At 50.2% G+C, this 17,395-nt stretch overlaps 1 protein-coding gene across 1 annotated transcript in view; it reads left to right on the top strand.

Annotated features, from left to right (window-relative positions):
• Positions 1-265: 265 nt before the first annotated feature.
• Positions 266-17,395, top strand: part of LOC104162040 (mucosa-associated lymphoid tissue lymphoma translocation protein 1-like) — a gene marked incomplete at its 5' end in the record, with an annotated part of 26,988 nt that continues 9,858 nt past the window's right edge. The window contains 11 exons of the mRNA XM_009700674.1: positions 266-384; positions 713-866; positions 1,533-1,711; positions 3,182-3,278; positions 5,415-5,441; positions 6,257-6,460; positions 12,032-12,209; positions 15,875-15,949; positions 16,559-16,686; positions 16,936-17,067; positions 17,213-17,364. Coding sequence (XP_009698976.1) covers positions 266-384; positions 713-866; positions 1,533-1,711; positions 3,182-3,278; positions 5,415-5,441; positions 6,257-6,460; positions 12,032-12,209; positions 15,875-15,949; positions 16,559-16,686; positions 16,936-17,067; positions 17,213-17,364 — 1,445 coding nt within the window. The remainder of the gene's footprint in view (positions 385-712; positions 867-1,532; positions 1,712-3,181; positions 3,279-5,414; positions 5,442-6,256; positions 6,461-12,031; positions 12,210-15,874; positions 15,950-16,558; positions 16,687-16,935; positions 17,068-17,212; positions 17,365-17,395) is intronic.

The following is a 17,395-nucleotide window of genomic DNA, read 5'->3' as shown; positions in this document are numbered from 1 at the left end:
GGCCTGGGCTATCCCCCTTGCCCTGCAGCGCAAAAAAGTGCTGCTGCCCGTGCGTTTGGGCCCCAAGAGACCACCCAAAAAAGCCTGGTGGCATCCCCTGGGCATGGGAGGCTGAGCATCCTTGTTTTTCCAAATCTTCTTTCCTCCTGGCCTGGGTGCCGGGGTTCCCCTCTTGCAGCCCAGCGTGCCTGACCTCTGAGTGGGAGCGAACCCTTGGGTTGCACCTGCTGGATTGTTTCCACCTCTGCATCCCGTTTCTCCACAGCCATTGTGATCACCGAGCAGCCGGTCTCTGTCTCCGTCCCCGTGGGATACTCCTTCACCCTGCGGTGCAGAGCCGAGGGACGCACATCACTGCGGTACCAGTGGTTTTGTCAGCACCAGGTAACGGTGGGAGCAGAGGTGGCCCTGGGTATGGCACCAGGCTAGGTCATTGCCTGCAGTGATGGAGCTGGCCCTCTGTAGGCAGACCTGATGGGAACCAGAAGGCTAGAAGGAGAGGAGGGTAGGATGCATGTGCATGCCGAGGGCTTCTGCAGATGCTGGGGGGCATATGCAATAGAAAAACTCCCTCTCCTGCATCCCTGTGGGTGGAGGAGGGGAGGAAATCAGGTATTTCCACTTTTCCTGCTCTTACAAGGGGCTTGCTGATGCCTTCTGCTACCAGTGATGAGGGAGGACTTGCTGCCCACTGCCTATGTTTTCCTTTTAGTCTGTTTGCCGCCAGATTCCTGGTGCCACCAAGCAAGACTTGCCCGTCACTGCACAGCAGACCCAACTCTACACCTGCAGAATCAATGACCTGTATAAAAATGCCGTCTTCTCCGACTGGGTGAAGGTGGAGGTCCATCAGTGTGTCGCCAGAGGTATAAGTGTGTCTTCTAGCTTTTCTATATTTTATGCTTTGCCTGCCCTCACAACAGTGATCTTGTGCAGTTCCTGGGGCAGTGTGTCCTTCCAGATCGAAAATCACAATACAGAAGGAACACTCCAGCGACGTGAACCTGCAGGTCTAACCCAGACCTCTGCGTTCATCCTCTGGATCATTTAGGTCCCTGTCACAGTCCCAGTAACCCTGGCTGTATGTACCTGCTCCTCCTGCTGATCATTCACCCTGGGTTTCCCAGAGTTATACTGGGTGTTTGCCTGTTTGTGTTGGACAGAGGGACTGGAAGAGGCAATCTGGCTATTTCAAAGCTGAGCAAAAATAACTCCGGGTGTGGTTGACCTCAGTAAGTTGACTGAGCCCTTGGCAGGAAAGGGCAAGCATCAGGTTTGGGAAGCCAGAGGCAGGGCTTTGGTGTGTCATTTACTATCACAGGTGTCACGCTCAAGGATTCCCTGCTCCCAAAGCAGAAAGGTGCAGCGGCGATGCTGCAACCGCCGCCATTCTGTGGGACAGCATCTCTTGGTGTGAGTGGAAAAAACTTGCTTTTCTGGCAATACACACAGAGTCTGATACAGGGGGAAAAAATGACCGTTGTTTTCTGTCCTTGCGGAGGGAGGACCAATTCTGTGTTGCTGCTTCACAGGACTGCCCCCTCGGCTCTGGCAAGGAGAACCCGTCATCGTACTCAACCCCACTGAGCAGACAGTGGAGGTGGGGAAGCCACTACAGCTGCGGTGTGCTGCCATGGGGGTCCCAGCCCCCACCTACCAGTGGTACCGGAATGGGAACCTGCTGGAACACCAGAAGAAGAAAAACCTCTGGGTAACGTTGCCTCAGGATAGTTCAGAAACTTTGGCTGCTGAGGTGGGTGATGGGAGAAGCTCGTTGCTGGATGGTGGGTGTGGGAGAGCCTCAGAAGCCTTGGAGAGACTGCTGAAAATTGTGTTATTGTCATCCTGGACATGACAGGTTGCAGTCATGTCTGCCTATCAAGACTTGGGCGTGTTTTGATCTGTGTGGTCAGGTGAATGCCAGCAGAAGGCAGTGTCTCCTTGCCTGTTCTCCCCATCTCTCCAGCCCTTGGGAAGCAGCCTTGTGCTGAGCTATCTTTCCCTGCCGCGTTGCAGGGTTGTGAGAAAGCACTCCATGTATCACCCCTGTTGCTTTGATAGCTGACTGAAGGACTCCAGGTGAAGAGGGAGTATGTTTTATGGGCTTCTTTCAAAGCTGTGGATGTTTCTCTAAGAAGTAACCAATTCATAGATGCATCAAGGGCTCTCAGCATGTCTTTCGTGCCTTTTCGCAGCAATGGCATAAGAACAGCTATTGTATGTCTGTGCAGGGGACTGCGGAGTGATGGAGCTGCAGGAGTGCTGTCTGCCTGTAGGAGAGCTAGAAGAAAAAGTGTTTAGTCCCAACAGAAAAGAGTCAGGGTTTATTTTGGGTCACTGCCTGAATGTAAATCAGTGCTGTCTTCTTGAAGCAGGAAAAGCAGATTTCCTTCTGGGACATCACATGAAGGATAACGAAGACAGGAGATCCAATCTCTTCTCAGTAATGGCAGATGATACTGTAGGGGATAGTGGCCTCAGATTGCACTTTTCACGGGGAAGTTCAGGCTGGAGATTAGCAAGAGGTTCTTCATTTGGAGGTGGGTGGTGCTCTACTGGAGCCAGAAAGGCAGTGAGATCTCTGTCCTTGGAGGTTTTCAGTAGTTGACTAGACTAGACAAAGCCATCGCCAGTCTGACCTAGAGGTGGCTTTAGTTCCTCTCTGAGCAGGAGCCTGGGCTGGAGAACCACAGAAGTCCTTGCTGGCCAGTACTGCTCTGATATTTGTCCCACATCAAGAGAGATGTGTAAGAGTTGAAAACTTGCCAGAAGAGAGCAATGGGCATGATCAGAAATCTAGAAAATGTCACCCAAGAGGAAAAACAGGCAACCTTCTGATGTTGGCCATGCACCATCCTCCCAATGTGGCTCCTGGGGCAGAGTATGGCTCTGACACAGGGTTTTGGGGCTGCTAGAGAAAGAAGGGAAAGCATTTGAGCAGAGGATTCCTGCGCTCTAGAAGCTGGGGTCAGCAGCAGACCTTAGTGTGTGGCCTTACTGATCTTCTTAGAAAGACAAAAGTCATGGGAAATCTTAGCTTTATGAGGCAAGGAATAAGGTTTCAGCGAACAGCGAGAAAAAAGACTTTTTATTCCAGGAACATGGGTGCCTTTGGCAGATACTGGCAGGGGGCTGCAAACTTTCACTGTAAATAATGTGATTTAACTTTTGATCTGTCTAGATCACCCATGCAAAGGTCAGTGACTCCGGCACGTACCTCTGCTGTGCCTCCAATAGCCATGGAGAGCACTGGACCAACGCTGTGGATATTCACATAGGTGAGCAGAGCCAACCCACATGTGCTTTGCTGCAAATCACCTTCTAGCATGACAAGTAATTAGAGGGCAGAAAGGAATTTAGTGCTCTCACCTGGAAGCGCTGACCTCATGAACAAGGAGCCCAGTGCTGGCATGTTACTGTGTGGCTCAATCACTGCAGGGAAAGCTGGGCTCTGGGGCATGGGATTAGGAGAAGTAGGATGCATGGCTCTGACACTTGCACCTTCCCCCAGCTTGGACAGATCTTGCATGCTTTTATTGACAAAAAGCACGCTCACCAGTTTTAAATACTGCTTCTGCAGGGAGCCGAAGGTAAGACACTTCAGAGTAGAGAAGCAGCATGGGGCTCTGCAGGGAAGCTGGAGTATCCTGGCAGTCCTGCAGTGGCTGTCATGGGAACAGCCTGCAAAGTGCAATTTCACACCCTGAATATACTGGATACAATGATCTCAGCAGAGCTGCACAAGCCCTGCCGAGCAGCAGGCGCAGGCATCTGTCAGGCTGTGATAAATAGGATTCCTTGATAACGGTGTTCAGAGGTAGTGGGGGAAGTGGCATCTGTAAAAGAAAAAACCTAAAACCTGGTAATCTGCTGTACCGTGGTGTGGGTTGCTGCTGGGTCTTGAAGTCTGTCAGAAACCTGTCATGTTAGGGCAGGTTGAGTGCTCTCAGGTGCTTGCTGTGGTTTTCTTGCACTGCCATGATGCTCGTTTAACAGCTCCTCAGCCAAATCGCAGTGGGAGACTATGGTAGAACTCATTTACAGCCTTGCTGGGATGAAGTGATGCGCTCAGACACATAGAGCTGGAGAAGATGGTGTTTATTGCGGGAAGGTTCAGGCCTCTCAGGCTTGTAGCCCAGGCCTGATACTGGGTGAGCTGACGGATCCCAGGGAGAAGATGGGTCCCCAGAGCCTTGAGCATGCTCCACCTTCAGTGTGACGGCCACTTTGGCCCTCTGCCTTTGCCCTGCTGTGAGACAGAAATAACACAGGCTAGCTTTGCTGGCTCTTTACTCCATCTAGAGATTTTTCTTTGCCATAAGCTGCTCATCTCACCTTTTAGGCTGGCTTTAAAGTTGCTCTAGAGTGCAAATTGGTCCTGTATCGCCAGAGAGCACTCTCCCTGCCTCCTCTCAGCTGGCAAAACAGCATGCAGGGGGGACGGGCAGCAAAAAAAGGGCACTGGATTGAGTTGGGTTCAAATTATTACAGCTAGGCAGCTTTAACATGCAACAGGTGGCTCTGTCAGAAGCAGAAAAGGATGACTGGGGTTGTTGTGATGGCTTTCCAGGCCTCCCTGGTGTATTAGCAACACTGGTTCAGGTGCTAAAGGTCTTCCAGACCCATGAGATTTATGCAATTAAAAATATGACCTTAATTTCTTCTTTTAGAGCCTGTAGGGTTTTAGGGTTTTCTCCTAGGCTGGATTTTTTTTGTTGTTATTATTTTTAATTTAGATAGGAAAAGCTGGAGTTGTTAGGGTAATGATGATTTTAAGAGGCTGGGAGTGCTTGGGCAGGGGAGCTTGTGGAGCTCATGAAAGTGAGTCACATTTGGGGTGGCTTTTCTGAGCCGGAACTGCTAAAAGGCAGGGAAAGGCAAAGCAGGGCGGTGGAAGGCTCTGGGAATATCGCAATCAAAAGCAAACAGGCGGCTTCCTCTGCACTTGACCGTTCATGGTGAGAAGCTCTCTGTTTTGAAGCTTGTGTTGACTGTGAGTCCTTGGGTTTCCTTCACTTTTGCTGCAGCGTGGGAGTGGACAAGTCATCTCGGGAAGTGCGGCAGCCCAGGCAGGGCAGGTACGAGTAGTGCAGACCTGCTGATGGGTATGAGCTCCTCCGTGCTAGCCCTCCTTCACCTGGCCTGCCTCTTCTCCAAGCTTTGCGTCCCAGCTGCTCAGGATTTCATAAATCAGGCAGGATTTCATAAATCCTAAAATCACCAGACCAGTGTCTTTAAGGTTAGCAATCGGGCTATGAAGAACTTGCCCAAGGAGTGTTGCTTGTGCGGATGCTCCACAGTGTTTGATCGAGCTTTGCATTGCTGGGGGATGTTGGAGCGGGTTTCAGACGTGTGATGGGAGCTGGCAATGGGGTGCTGGGCACAAGCTTATAATTGCCCTCTTTCTTTTCCAGGTACATGTTGCTCTGAAAAGTTCTTTGGTGAGTACTGTCATCTTTTCTTCCTGAGCAATTATTCCCTTAATTAAAAGCCAGGCTTCAGGGTGGATGGGAGGATAGGGCATAGGAGTGCTTTTCCTGCAGAGACCATTTCAAGCCTTTATGCCCACATAGTCACGTGCTCTGCGTTTTTGGGATTAGAGCTGCAAAGCACAGGATGAGTCCCATCCCCTGCCAAGCCCTGCTCAGTGGCAAGTGGAGTAAGATTATTCCTAATGAGCAACCAAGTCTTGACCTCTGTGCCTGCCAAATATGTTTTAAAGTGTTGTTGACATGATACCTTTTCCCTTCCTTGAAATAGCTCCTTGGAGCAGAGCAAAGCTCCTTGCTCCCAGCACTGCTGAGTGCCATAAATCTGGTTTTCCTACAGTGGAAACTGGGGATAAAATGAAAGCAGGAGCCTGGAGTTTTTCTCCTTCAGCCCCATGGGGGAAAGGACCTCTTAGCCTGGCTCAGTGCATCCCCCTCCCAGGCACCGCTGGCACGCAAGACCTGCAGTCACTGTAGGGCAGGTGCCAGATAACCTTAGTAGTGCAGATCCTCCTGCAGTCCTGGGATTTTGGTTGCCAAGTGAAAACTTTTCAAGTCTTTCTTTCAAAAATGATGCTTTGTGTATTTTGTCAAAGTGTTCAGAAAGCCGAGGGCTTTCTGGAGGGTGCTCCAGGCTTGTAGCAGTGTAGGGTCTATCATTCCTTCCTAGATGTAAGGAAAGATGTCCCTTATCCTCACTCCAACAGGAGGTGAGACTTTGCCTCCTGCTGAGCATTTACAGCTTTGTCACTTGGTGTTTCATTTAGCTACAGGCAAGATAGCACTTTTAGTGGGCAACAACTGCTACCAGCATCATCCCAACCTCATGGCTCCCATCAGGGATGTGTTTGAGCTGAGTCTTCTTCTGGAGCAGCTGGGCTTCCAGGTTGTCTCCCTTCTGGATCTGAACAAGGCTGAGATGGTGACAGCGGTCAGTCAGTTCCTGCAGCTCCTGGGGAAGGGAGTCTACGGTAAGGCAAAGCCAGCCCAGCTACCTGCCAGTGCTGAGCAGGTAGGAGCCGATGTGCGGGTAACAGCAGTCGATGCCAGGGAGGAGCAGGGATTGGCAATTTTCTGAACAGCTGTTAAATTAAAAGAGAAGAAACGGAACTTTCCTTTGCAGGAGGCAAGGGAGACTTGCATCACAGTCTGCAGCGGTGCCAGGCTTGACAGAAGCCCCTAGATAAATGCCATTCAATTTTGGCCAGGTTACAAGCAGGTAAAGTAGTTGTTTCTCCATCACGTGGCTCACCTCCAACTCCAACAGCATGGTCTCATGCTGAGGTTTTGAGGAGCCAGTGCTTCTGATGGCAAATGGGAGAAGGTGTTCTGGTTTTGCCTTGGGTGACAAAATTGAGGAGAGTGACTGTCAGTTGCCCCCACCACTCTCCTTTGTGAGAAGGGGACCTCCTTTTGAGCCATGACTGCTACAGCTGGCCATGATTTCCTTGTTTCTCTTTCCTGATGGTCTAATTTGGGCCTCTGACAGCCTTTTTGCAGAAGCGCATTCCCAGCTGCAGATGGCTTTGAGGTTGGGCTTTGAGCTTACTGCACACCGTCCTAGCAGGAAGCGTTCCTCAAACACAAAACCAACCAGCAGATCTAGTGGATCTTAAAGCAGGTGTTCAGATTTGATGGTGAAAGTAGCTTCTTTGGTGTTTCTGAGGTTCTCCCAGCCTGACAGATACCCTGAAAACACCTTGCAGATGTTGGTTTTTGCTTCCAAACCTCAGTATGAGGTTTGTCTTCACCATCCTCCCAGCTGCATGGTGTACCAGGGCACTTGGACAGCAAAAATCAGCATAGGTCAATTCCAGCCCAGCGCTCAGCATGAGGTTTGGAGGTTGCACAATGGACAGGGACATGGCCACAAGTGAAATGCTGCAAAGCCACCTCGTTCCGGGAAGCAGTGACTCATTTGGGAAGGCTGAGTTGGCAGGGAAGGGCAGCCACTCCAGCCAAGCACATCATCTGATGACAACATATTCCTATGACTTCGCTTGCAGCTTCCTTTTGTGGTTGCTGTCTGAAATCCCCTTGCATCTCAGGCTTTACCTCCCATCCCACGCCAGAGTCATCCCTGGGGGGTTGCTATGCTTTTCCCATGGCGCTGCTGTTCCTCCCCTCTATCCGTGGCAGATGAGGACCAACTGGCATTTTATCCATGGCACTTCCCTTGTTTTCATAAGCATTGGAGAGAGAAAAGATTTGGAAACGGCAAACCTTTCATGCTGTCATGCTTTATTTAAACTTCTAGTGCTTTTTTGCATTCGTGGCCACTGATCCTTCCTGGCAAAATTGATTTTGTGCACTGGCAGGAAAAACATTAACAGCTGAATTACTGAACCTTGATAAGCCTCAAGTGTTTGCTAGGCATAGCCTGCTCTGGATGGTGGTTTTCTTTACAGCTTTCTAAGCTGAGTGGTCTACTGTTATTTAGAGGCAGTGAACCCCAGCGCAGGCTGGTCCCAGCAGCGTGGTTGAGTTCAGGACTCTTGCTGTAATTGGTGGCATCCAGACTTAATGATGGGGCATTGGATCAGTCTGCCTGCTGATTGCCCCAGGGTTTCTCTATCTGAAGTGTGATGCCTCTCACTGTGATGCATCTTCCAGCATTTCTTCAGCTGTTTCCTTACATAAAATTAAAATAACCAGGTGAAGTACAAAGCATTGAAATTAACTTGTCTTGTTAATAAAAACACATAGAAGAAGTCAATAACTCCTCCTAAACCCTATGTATCAGTTTTTCAAGGCACTAGCTTCAGGATAATACAGTTCACATAACTCATACGCATGGGAAGATAGTGTTGAGACAGTAGCTCCAGGAACAACCTAGGCAGCCTGTTTAAACTACAAAGACCCCAGGGATGCCTGTGATAGCTGGTCCTGTACATCCGTGTGTGTGAGTCAGACATGCACTTGCACAGAGGCACCCCGGTGCTTCTACCTGGTTTTTCTTACTCAAGGAACCTGGAGGTGCCATCTCCTGTGTAGCAACCACCACAGCTGAAGTCAGGAGAGCTTTGCGTAGACGTACGGAGCGAAGCAGGGAGCTGGGAGGAGAGGGCTGACTGGTGAAAGACTGTCATTGAACTGAAGTGAGAGACTCTCGTCTAACACAGACACACCTATCAGCCTGCCCAAGAAGTGAGGCCGGCTGTCTTCTGAAGTTTAACTCCAGTGGCAGAGGTACTGGGGCATTCATGCATCTTTCTGCTGTTGCAGATCAGAAGAGAGGACATAGCCATGTGGGTTAGTGTTTGAGCACTGTGCTCGTTGTTGCTTGTAGAGTTTTGTTTAGCTTCAGGATGCTGATAAGAGCTGAAGATGTGTCTGACCTCCCTAGGCCTCTTTCTTATTGCCTCTGGATGGGCTCTCTGGATGGCTAACCCTCCCTTGCGTGTCCTTACTGACCTGTCTGTGATTTACACTCCTACAGGGGTTGGTGGGAAGGGACTTTGAAGTCATCAATGCAACATCAGGGTTGGTTGTGGCTCTCCTTATCAGGTCTTGAAGACTTCCAGGCATGGAGCCCTCCACTTATCCTCCTGCCTATCCCAGGCTGCACCACTCACTCTCCAGGGAAGTCTTTCCTCCTGTTAAACATAACCATCCATGGGTTAGTGCTTGTTGCCCCATGTTGCGTGGTCCGCAGCAACGAGGAGAGTTGGGCTTTGTTGTGTCTGTAACTGCCCCTCCAGGAACTGTAGGCTGTTGTTAGACCTTTCTCTGCCTCCACATCTCCAGGTGATCCCAGGCCAGCTTCTTCCCCCTCTCCTCCTAGGCCCTGGGCCCCAACATCTTGGTAGCCTCTGCTGGCCTCTTTCCAGCTTCTCCACCTTACTCTTAGACTTAGGTCCCTAAAACTGGACACAGGATCTAAGTGGGGTCTACTTGGGGCCAAGGAGAACGGTGGCAACTTCTCTGGCGATGCTGCATCTCTTAGTGTAGCTCTGTCTCCAGTCAATGCTGGCTCATTTGCAGCATGGTGTCTGCTGTGACCCCAGGCCCTTATCTCCAGGCTTGCTGCTCAGCCAGTACTCGGACTCAGTCAAAGTGCTGCCTGGGTTTATCTGCCCCAGTGCAGGACTTTGTCCTCCTTGTTATTGAACCTCCTCTGAGATATCTCAAGCCCAGAGCAAAACCTGGCTTCATTTTCAGGCACAGGAGTATTGTATGGATGCCCGTCGGAGGTGATCCAAAGGCTTCTCTAATTCACTGTATGGAGGTGGTGGCTCATCTGGCTGCTTTTCCTCCAGATCTCCTCTTAGAAAAGGTGCAGAGGATTTTTGAAGGCCACAAACATCCCCTGAGTGGTCTAATTATGCAACCCTCAGGCAAATGAGGAATCCCCCTGGATGTTATTTTGAGCATCCTAAAAAGTCCCGAGTCAAAAAAAATAATGTCAGAAGTGCAATGAGAGCAGAAAGTTGCGAGTGAAATACTAGGAATAAGCCATCATGCCTTAATTGAGTTGCATGCTGACATTTCCTGTATTATAAGCAGTGCCTGAAGCTTCCCCTTTTTAATTTGGTACTCAGAAGCTTGTCCCTGATCAGCAGTTTTGACTCACGAGATGTGAGAAGAGCGTTGAAATGTTAACTCTGAATAAAAAAAAACCTTTCCTTCTCTAGGCAAATTGTTGACTTTCATGTTCAGGAGGAGAGATTAAGTCTAGAAGTGATTTGAAAAGTTCCTCAGTTGATGTGATACTCCTGTCTTTTTTGATTTGAATGCGAGTCTTTGAGGTTTATATAGCATGGGGACCACTTGGCGGTGCATTCAGGGTGCACAACAAGACCTCGAAAGTTAGAGGATTTAATGATTGAATCATTCTTTTGGGGCTTTTCTGTAATATTTCAGTTTTTTCCAAGTGTCAGTGATGCTGCCTGGTAATGGATGTCATCACCTGCACCTTTTCACATACAGGAGGAGAGACAGAGGGACGAAAGCCGTCAGTGCTCAATGACTTGAGGGCCAAACCTGAAGTGCCTGCATCTGATTTTTCCAGAAGGCTTTCTGGTTTATACTCTTATAGTCTTAGGGGAGGTTTTTGTGGCTTTGATTTGCAAGTTATAAAAGTTTAAAACTTATGCAAATCAGAGCCCACTGTCTCTGGCTGGCGATCCACAAGAAGAGGAACACAAACCTTGCGTGCATCTGTGAAAACAGCCATTTGAGTAACTTTCCATAGTCCCCTGAGAATAGAAACCAAAGGTGACTTGAGGCCTTTTTTACTATGAGATCATGCTTTCCATCCTCCGTACAATGAGATCATGCTTTCAGTCCTTCAGGTCCTGCCCCATTCACTGCATCCCTTGCAGCGTCAGAGGTCAAAGTGAGTGTCCTGAATGTCCTGCGAACTACAGGGACAGGAGCAGGGGAGGGAAAAGAGAAGTTACTCAGTGAAGTGTGGGCTTTGGCAGTGAATCTGACTGAAGAATTTCTCCTGCTTTTGCCTCTTAGCCACTTGTTCCCATTCTTGACCTCTTGTTCTTCACTGGCCCTCAATTGCGGTAGTGCAACTGTTTGCGTCGCCTTGCGGAGCTATTTTGAATGCATTTCAGTTCCCTGATTTGGCTTTCACCAGCATCCCCCAGGCAGCGACATCAGTGCTGGGAAGGGGTAGCCAGCCGCTGTGCAGTGAAGCTACAGCCCCCATGGGGATTCCTGTGCAGAAGGAAAGCCCTTTGCCGCACACGGGTCAGAGAGAAACACCAGCTTGGGTGCACAAGCACAAGCTCCTCAGTGCTGGCTTTCCAAGCTGGATGTTCCCATGTTGCTGTCTCTTGTGAAGGCAGAAAGCATAACTGTCTCATGTGCTTAAGAGTAAAACTTGAAACCAAAAATCTTGTTGGCTATTGGACTTCCCACCTGGATGAGTCTGACTCCTGTCCTACCTTACAGGGCTGGTATCTGGTCTGAGGTTGTTGAAGCATGTGGTCCACATGTTCTGGACATCTGGAGAACTCATGTCTCTGTGTCTATCACATTTTTCACCAGCTTATAGATGTGTAAATACAGGCAGACCTTTGAAATCTGGAGAGTGTTTCCCATTGACTAATCCATTGCTAGTCTCTCCTCCAAAACTAGGAAACTGAGGAGCTTCTCATTTAAAAGGCTGTTAATGTTCATCATAGTAAAATACTTTGTCCTCATATTCTTGCAAAGAGCTGATGATTAACCAAAACTTTATACAAAGCTGTTACTCAGCCTGGCAGATGGCGAGCTTGGGTGTTGTAGCACAGATGGTTATAGAAACGTGTAAACCCAGTGACTTTGGGGTCTCCTGACGAATGGTGCTGGAAGCTGCAAGTACAGGAGAGCCTCTCAGGGCTGCTTCCAACTCTGCTGAAGGGAATGGACTGGAAAAAAGTCAAAATTGTGAGGTCAGCATAGCTCCAGTTTCATAGATACTACGGGTCTAGGTCTGCCCTGCACCAGTATCCCTTCAGGACAGGTGGTGGGACATGGCTGTGGGGAGCTGGTTACAGACCCGCAGGTTCGCATTGTGACTTATCCTCTCCTCTCCCTGTTCCCAGCTATATTCTACTATGCCGGGCACGGGTATGAACATTCGGGGAGGAACTACATGGTCCCCGTTGACGCTCCGCAACCCTATGCCCCTGAGAACTGCATCAGTGTGCAGAGGATCCTCCAGAAGATGCAGCAGCAGCAGACGGCCCTGAACCTCATCCTGCTGGACACCTGCAGGAAATGGTAGGGTGCTCTTTCCCCTTCCTTGCAGAGTGTAGTGTTTTGAGGGGTCCGAGGAAATGGCTGCCAGCCTCAGCCCCTGCTTCAGCAGTGGGCTTCTACACAGTCAAGTGGGATGTTCCTGTGAATTGCTGGGGCCACATCCCGCATTGAGCTGCTGAGCCCAGCTCTCTCTCAAAATTTATCGAGCTGTGTCATAAAATCAGCAAGATTGTCAGGTCTTGCAAGATGTCCTGGGAAGACCAGTCGGTCACGTATTAGGTATAGAGAGCATCAGATGCTGAGGTCTGCTGGAGAGAAGGGGCTGGATACCCTCCCTTGATTTTTTGGGGTGAAGAAGCCTGGCAAATACAGGCAAATCACCTAAAGCCTGCAGAGGAATGGCTTTGCCTTGGCATAAATTGTTGGCTGAAATTCAGCATAGAGTTTGTCTTTTTGTGTTTCAACCCCTACACTGAACCACCTGACCTGGCAGGCTGTAGCAGCATCTTACTGATCTTGTGCTTTCATGGTACGTGTTGCCCACGTGCTCAGGCTGGGACTGTCTAGCTCACCTGTCTTCTCCTGGCTGAATTTTTCTTAACATCTTAGTGAGAAGAGTGCAACATGATGGGGAAAATATTTTAAGCCATGCTGCTTGGTTTTTACTGGCATTAAATGCTTCTGAAGTGGTCATGTCGTGAAGTGGGACCCAGGCTGCTACTGAGGTCAGAGATCAGCTTTTTCCCTCTGTCTGTGGAAAGCTCATCATCCTCCCTTGGCCTGCAGTTCTCAATCCTGCAGCTTGTGGGCTGCAGAAAATTACTACTTACCCATTTTCAGCGGAGGTAGGTAGGCTATTTCAGTAGAAGCTGTCATTAGTTCATTTATTTCAGTCTCCTGAGGCGGATTTACAGGTCAGAAAAGACATGGAGGGCAAATGCAGAAAAGTCTCCCTCTTCCTTCTGTGATTCCTGCACCAGGAACCAGAAAGATGACTGGGATTTTGATACTGCTGCCCTGAAAGAGCTGCGAGCTCCTGGAAAGATGTTAAATCTTTGATGCCTTTTAGCTGCAGAGGAGGGAATACTTGCTTTGAATAGCTTACAAGCTGGCTGTGCTGGGACTTCTCCTGCTGCTGCAACTCTGAGTTACCAGCATCGCTGGAGCTTGGTGTCGCTTAATACCTGCCCTGAATGCCCCATAGTGAAGCATCCTCTTTGTCCCTTCTTGCTCACTGCTGCTGCTGCGAGCAGAGTGTGTTGCTTCCCTGCACTGTCAATTGTCCCCTGCCACACGTGGCAACCCCTTGCCTCTCTCCCCAGCACGATAACATGCAGGGGACAGCTTGCAGCTGAGCAGGAGCACCTGGCTGTCATGGATGCACTGGTGGAGCTGGGCTAGTGTGTCTTCAGGCTGCTGGTAGCCCATCCAAGTGCAGTGTGTGATGAGGAGGCAGCATGGTGACATGAAGGCTGCATAGGGATCACTAATGTGAACAGTGACAATCTATGAAATAGCTTTTGAGCTGACGTTTCCTTTCTTGGCATTGCCAGTGGTTTCCATGCTCAGGGGAGTCTTCATGGCACTTTGGGAAAAGGATGCAGTGTGAGATCTGCTGTGATGTTTAGGCATGGTTGTGCAGCCGTTGTTCTCTTTCCTCCTCCAAACCTCACACTTCTTTCCTCCCCTTTCTCACAGCAAGCACAGCACTTAGTGCTTGTGAGGGATTGCTGTAGAAGCTCTCTCCTGAGCTCATTTTTCTTGAGAAGTCACTATTTCAGCTCAGCAAAGCATCTGGATTTCATAGTTGTATGTGTTTACACTGCTCTGTAAAACAAGGCTCCTGGGGCCTACTTTCCCAACGCCCTTTTGGTTGGACTGATGCTGCAAGTCTGTTGACAGTTCAGTCAGCTGTGCGTGAACTGTGAGGAGCTGTTGTCTGTGCTAAGAGGGAACTCACTCGGAGTATCTCTTCACCCCATATGTCGGCATCAGAAATGCCAAGGCGATGAGAAACACATCCCCCTTTGCCAAGTGGTAGCAGATGTTCAGCTTCAGCAGAGGAGGAACCGGGAACGTGGAGCCTGCGTGTAGCCTTATACATTTGTGTGCTGATTTTGGGTGGATGCGATTGCCTCTTCTAGGAATTCCCTGATTTATGAGGGTTTCTAACATGTGCCACTTAGGACAGAAGGAGGACAGTGTCTCCTACCTGCGCTGCAGATCAGAGAGAGATTGCATGAGATGTGCTGTGTTACTGAGAGTGGTTTTGAGTCTGGAGCAGGAGGGAGCGCTGCCACCTTCTCCACTGTCAGGCCTTTCCCTGTGTTTGGTCATGGTCTGGAAATGCCCCTGCTGAAGCTTGTCTTCTGTTGGGGCAGGAGATCACAGCCAAGATTTCCGCTGCAGGCAGTAGCTGGGCTTGCTGGAGCTGTGGATGCCTGCTGGTGCCATCACAAAAGGTTTGCATCAACTTGTGTCTGTGCAGCTTTGGGTAGATGTCCCCAGCATGGGGACAACAGGACTTCAGATTATTTTGGGATCCAATGTCTCATTTCTCCTTGGACCTGGCATCCCAGATTTCTGCATTCATTTAGGAGCCGCTGAGGAGCAGATAAATCTCTCTGCTCAATGTTCATATTTAGAAGCATAGCTCCTTTTCCACATTTTCTCTTCTGATCGTCTTTAGAAAACTTGCACAAGCCAGATGAATACTGCCATTAAACATCTCCAGACTGTGCCACCAGGAGTAGGTAATATGCTGGCTGCTGGTGATACAACCGTCCCTTCTGCTTTCCTTAGCATGCCAGCTTCAGCCCCAGGAAACTGTGTTGGAATTGAATAAGGCGGAGTAACACCACCTCAGTGCCTGACTCTTATCCCTGCGCAACTGGGAACAGCTCCAAGTCACTGGTGTAAAGTGGAGGCAGCTGGTCCCCATGACGTTCAGTCTGGCTGCAATCAGATGGGCAAGGCTTGGCCATTAAGTACAACCATGATATGTTTTTTCGGCGGAAACCAGGACTGTCACTCTGGATCTACCTGATTTTGGAAATAACAGAGTCTATGCTCGTTGAGCTGCATCTAGACCAGGGTGCTGGGACCAGCTTTGGGCTTCGAGACCTGGGTGTGTGTCCAGATCCTATCTCTCCGTGAGATCTGGAGGTGTATCAGCTGTAGCATGCTTTGTTTTCCTGAGGCAGGTATATGCATGGTCTGGAAGGGACCTGTGCGGTACCCTGGACCCCTGGGACAGGTTGTTGAGCCATAGCCATACAATGTGCATACCTATGACTTCTGTAGGGACAGTCGTCCCTTGGGCCTCAGTGAACCCATATGTTCTCTGCACTATGCTGCTGCCTGGATTTGTTAAAAACCAGCCTCAGGATGGAGGAGACATGGTTGCAGCCACAGCTCCAGGCTCGCTTGCAGGGCAGAGAGCAGCTCACCAGTGCAGGTAGGTCAGAGCTGGCCCTATCTACTCACTTCCCTGTGTTCTTCGTAGGACTCCTAGCTTTTGCCTCTGTTGCTGCCCAAGTAATATAGGTGGTTATATTTGATGTGAGGGTTGATCTTATTGCCATCCATAGGAGATGGACTTGGTGGAGCATAGGGGCTCTGTCCCCTCCAGGCACATGCTGACGGATGTCCTTGACACTGACTCCTGCCTTTGTCTCCTCTTCCAGGTACAACCCAGAGTGTGCCCTCTCCCAGGTACAGCCGCTGGAGCCCTGGGGCAATACCGTTTATGGCTACGCCACGTAAGTGCACTTTGCTGTCCCCACATTGTGGCACAGGACCAAATGCTGGCACAGTCGTATCTCCTTGCATCCTTTCATGCATGGTAGCTTTGGAGGCTTGAGAGGGCTTCTTTCTTGTTTCCTCTGGCTCTCACCCTTCATCTCTAGCTTTTGCTGTTCAGACCCTTCTTTCCTTCCTCCTGACATCACTAGTGGCAGCCTGTGCATCAGTTACAGGTTATGCATGAAGGTGGCATCCGTTCCTGTCATCTGTCCTTCCAGGCCTGAGCCTGATTCCCAAGGTGAATGTGCTATGAGCAGGTCAGCTGAAGCGTCCTGAGGTGATGAGTGTTGCTTACTGTTCCAGTGCCAGTTCTGCTGGCTTTTCAACCACTGTCACCCACCTAGGCCGGCGAAAGAGGCTGTGTTCTCCTCTCCCATCCCCCTCTGCTGCTTTTTCCCATCCCATGCCCTTCCCACCCTCTCCTGGGCCAAAACCAAGCACTTCATGTCGTTGCTTGAGGAGCTAACTGGAACTAAGCTGACGGAGTCTGGATGGAGTCAGCAAGCCCTGACTTGCCCCCAGGGCTTTGTGCCTGTTGCAGTGAGGATGACTCCTTACTTTTGCAGGAGCGAAGATGCAGAAGCCTATGAGTTGCAGGATGGGGAGTTCAGCTCCGGGATCTTCATGAAATACCTGAAGAAACATATTCTGCAAGAGAAGAAGGTTACACACATGCTGGAGGATGTGTTAGAAGGTAAGGGACGAGCTAGAAACCACTTGCTTTGGTCTCAGGGGTGAGAACAGATAGCAGCAGAAACCAAGTGGCTCCACGCCATCCCATCCCAGCCAGCCAGCCATCCCTCCCTAAAAACCAAATCACAGGCCATGCCCCATGTGAGCTTTTAGTATCCTGGCAGCAGTACAGAGGTGTTCACGTCTGAAAGGCAAGGAAATAAATAAGGAACCTGGAGTGACCCTTGCACCTTCAAACTCTCTCCCTCAGACATCGGCCGGGATCCCTTAATCACTGGAAAGCAGGTGATGGAAATCAAACACACTCTGAAGGAAGCCAGGTCCCTGACGGACCCAGTCTGTCCCTCGGGAGCAGCTGCTGAGCGCTGGGGACACGGCCACGGTGAGCCATGCAGGATGTGGGGAGGGCTACCGGGTAGGGGGGAGGAGAGGGCTGGAGGTCCCCATACCCCTCAGGGACACCAGTCTGCAGGGAAGTGTCAGCGGGACCTTCCGAGGAGCTGACCCCTCTCAGCTTTCCCTTCCAGAGCCACCAAGCAAAATGGTGACCTTCCCCTGCGGGGCTCGGGTGGAGCTCTGCTTCCACTGGCTCTTCTCCAATGTGATGTATGTGTGTGCCAAGCTGCAGCCCCCCCCGGCCCACGTCGCTGATGCCCGCCTCCTGCTCTGCCAGCCCACCGTGAGTCCTCCAGCTGGTCTCCTTCCCCTGA

The sequence above is a fragment of the Cariama cristata genome, unplaced genomic scaffold (assembly GCF_000690535.1).
Source record: "Cariama cristata isolate BGI_N322 unplaced genomic scaffold, ASM69053v1 scaffold4865, whole genome shotgun sequence".
Classification (NCBI taxonomy): Eukaryota; Metazoa; Chordata; class Aves; order Cariamiformes; family Cariamidae; genus Cariama; species Cariama cristata.
This window is presented reverse-complemented; position numbering and strand designations above follow the sequence as displayed.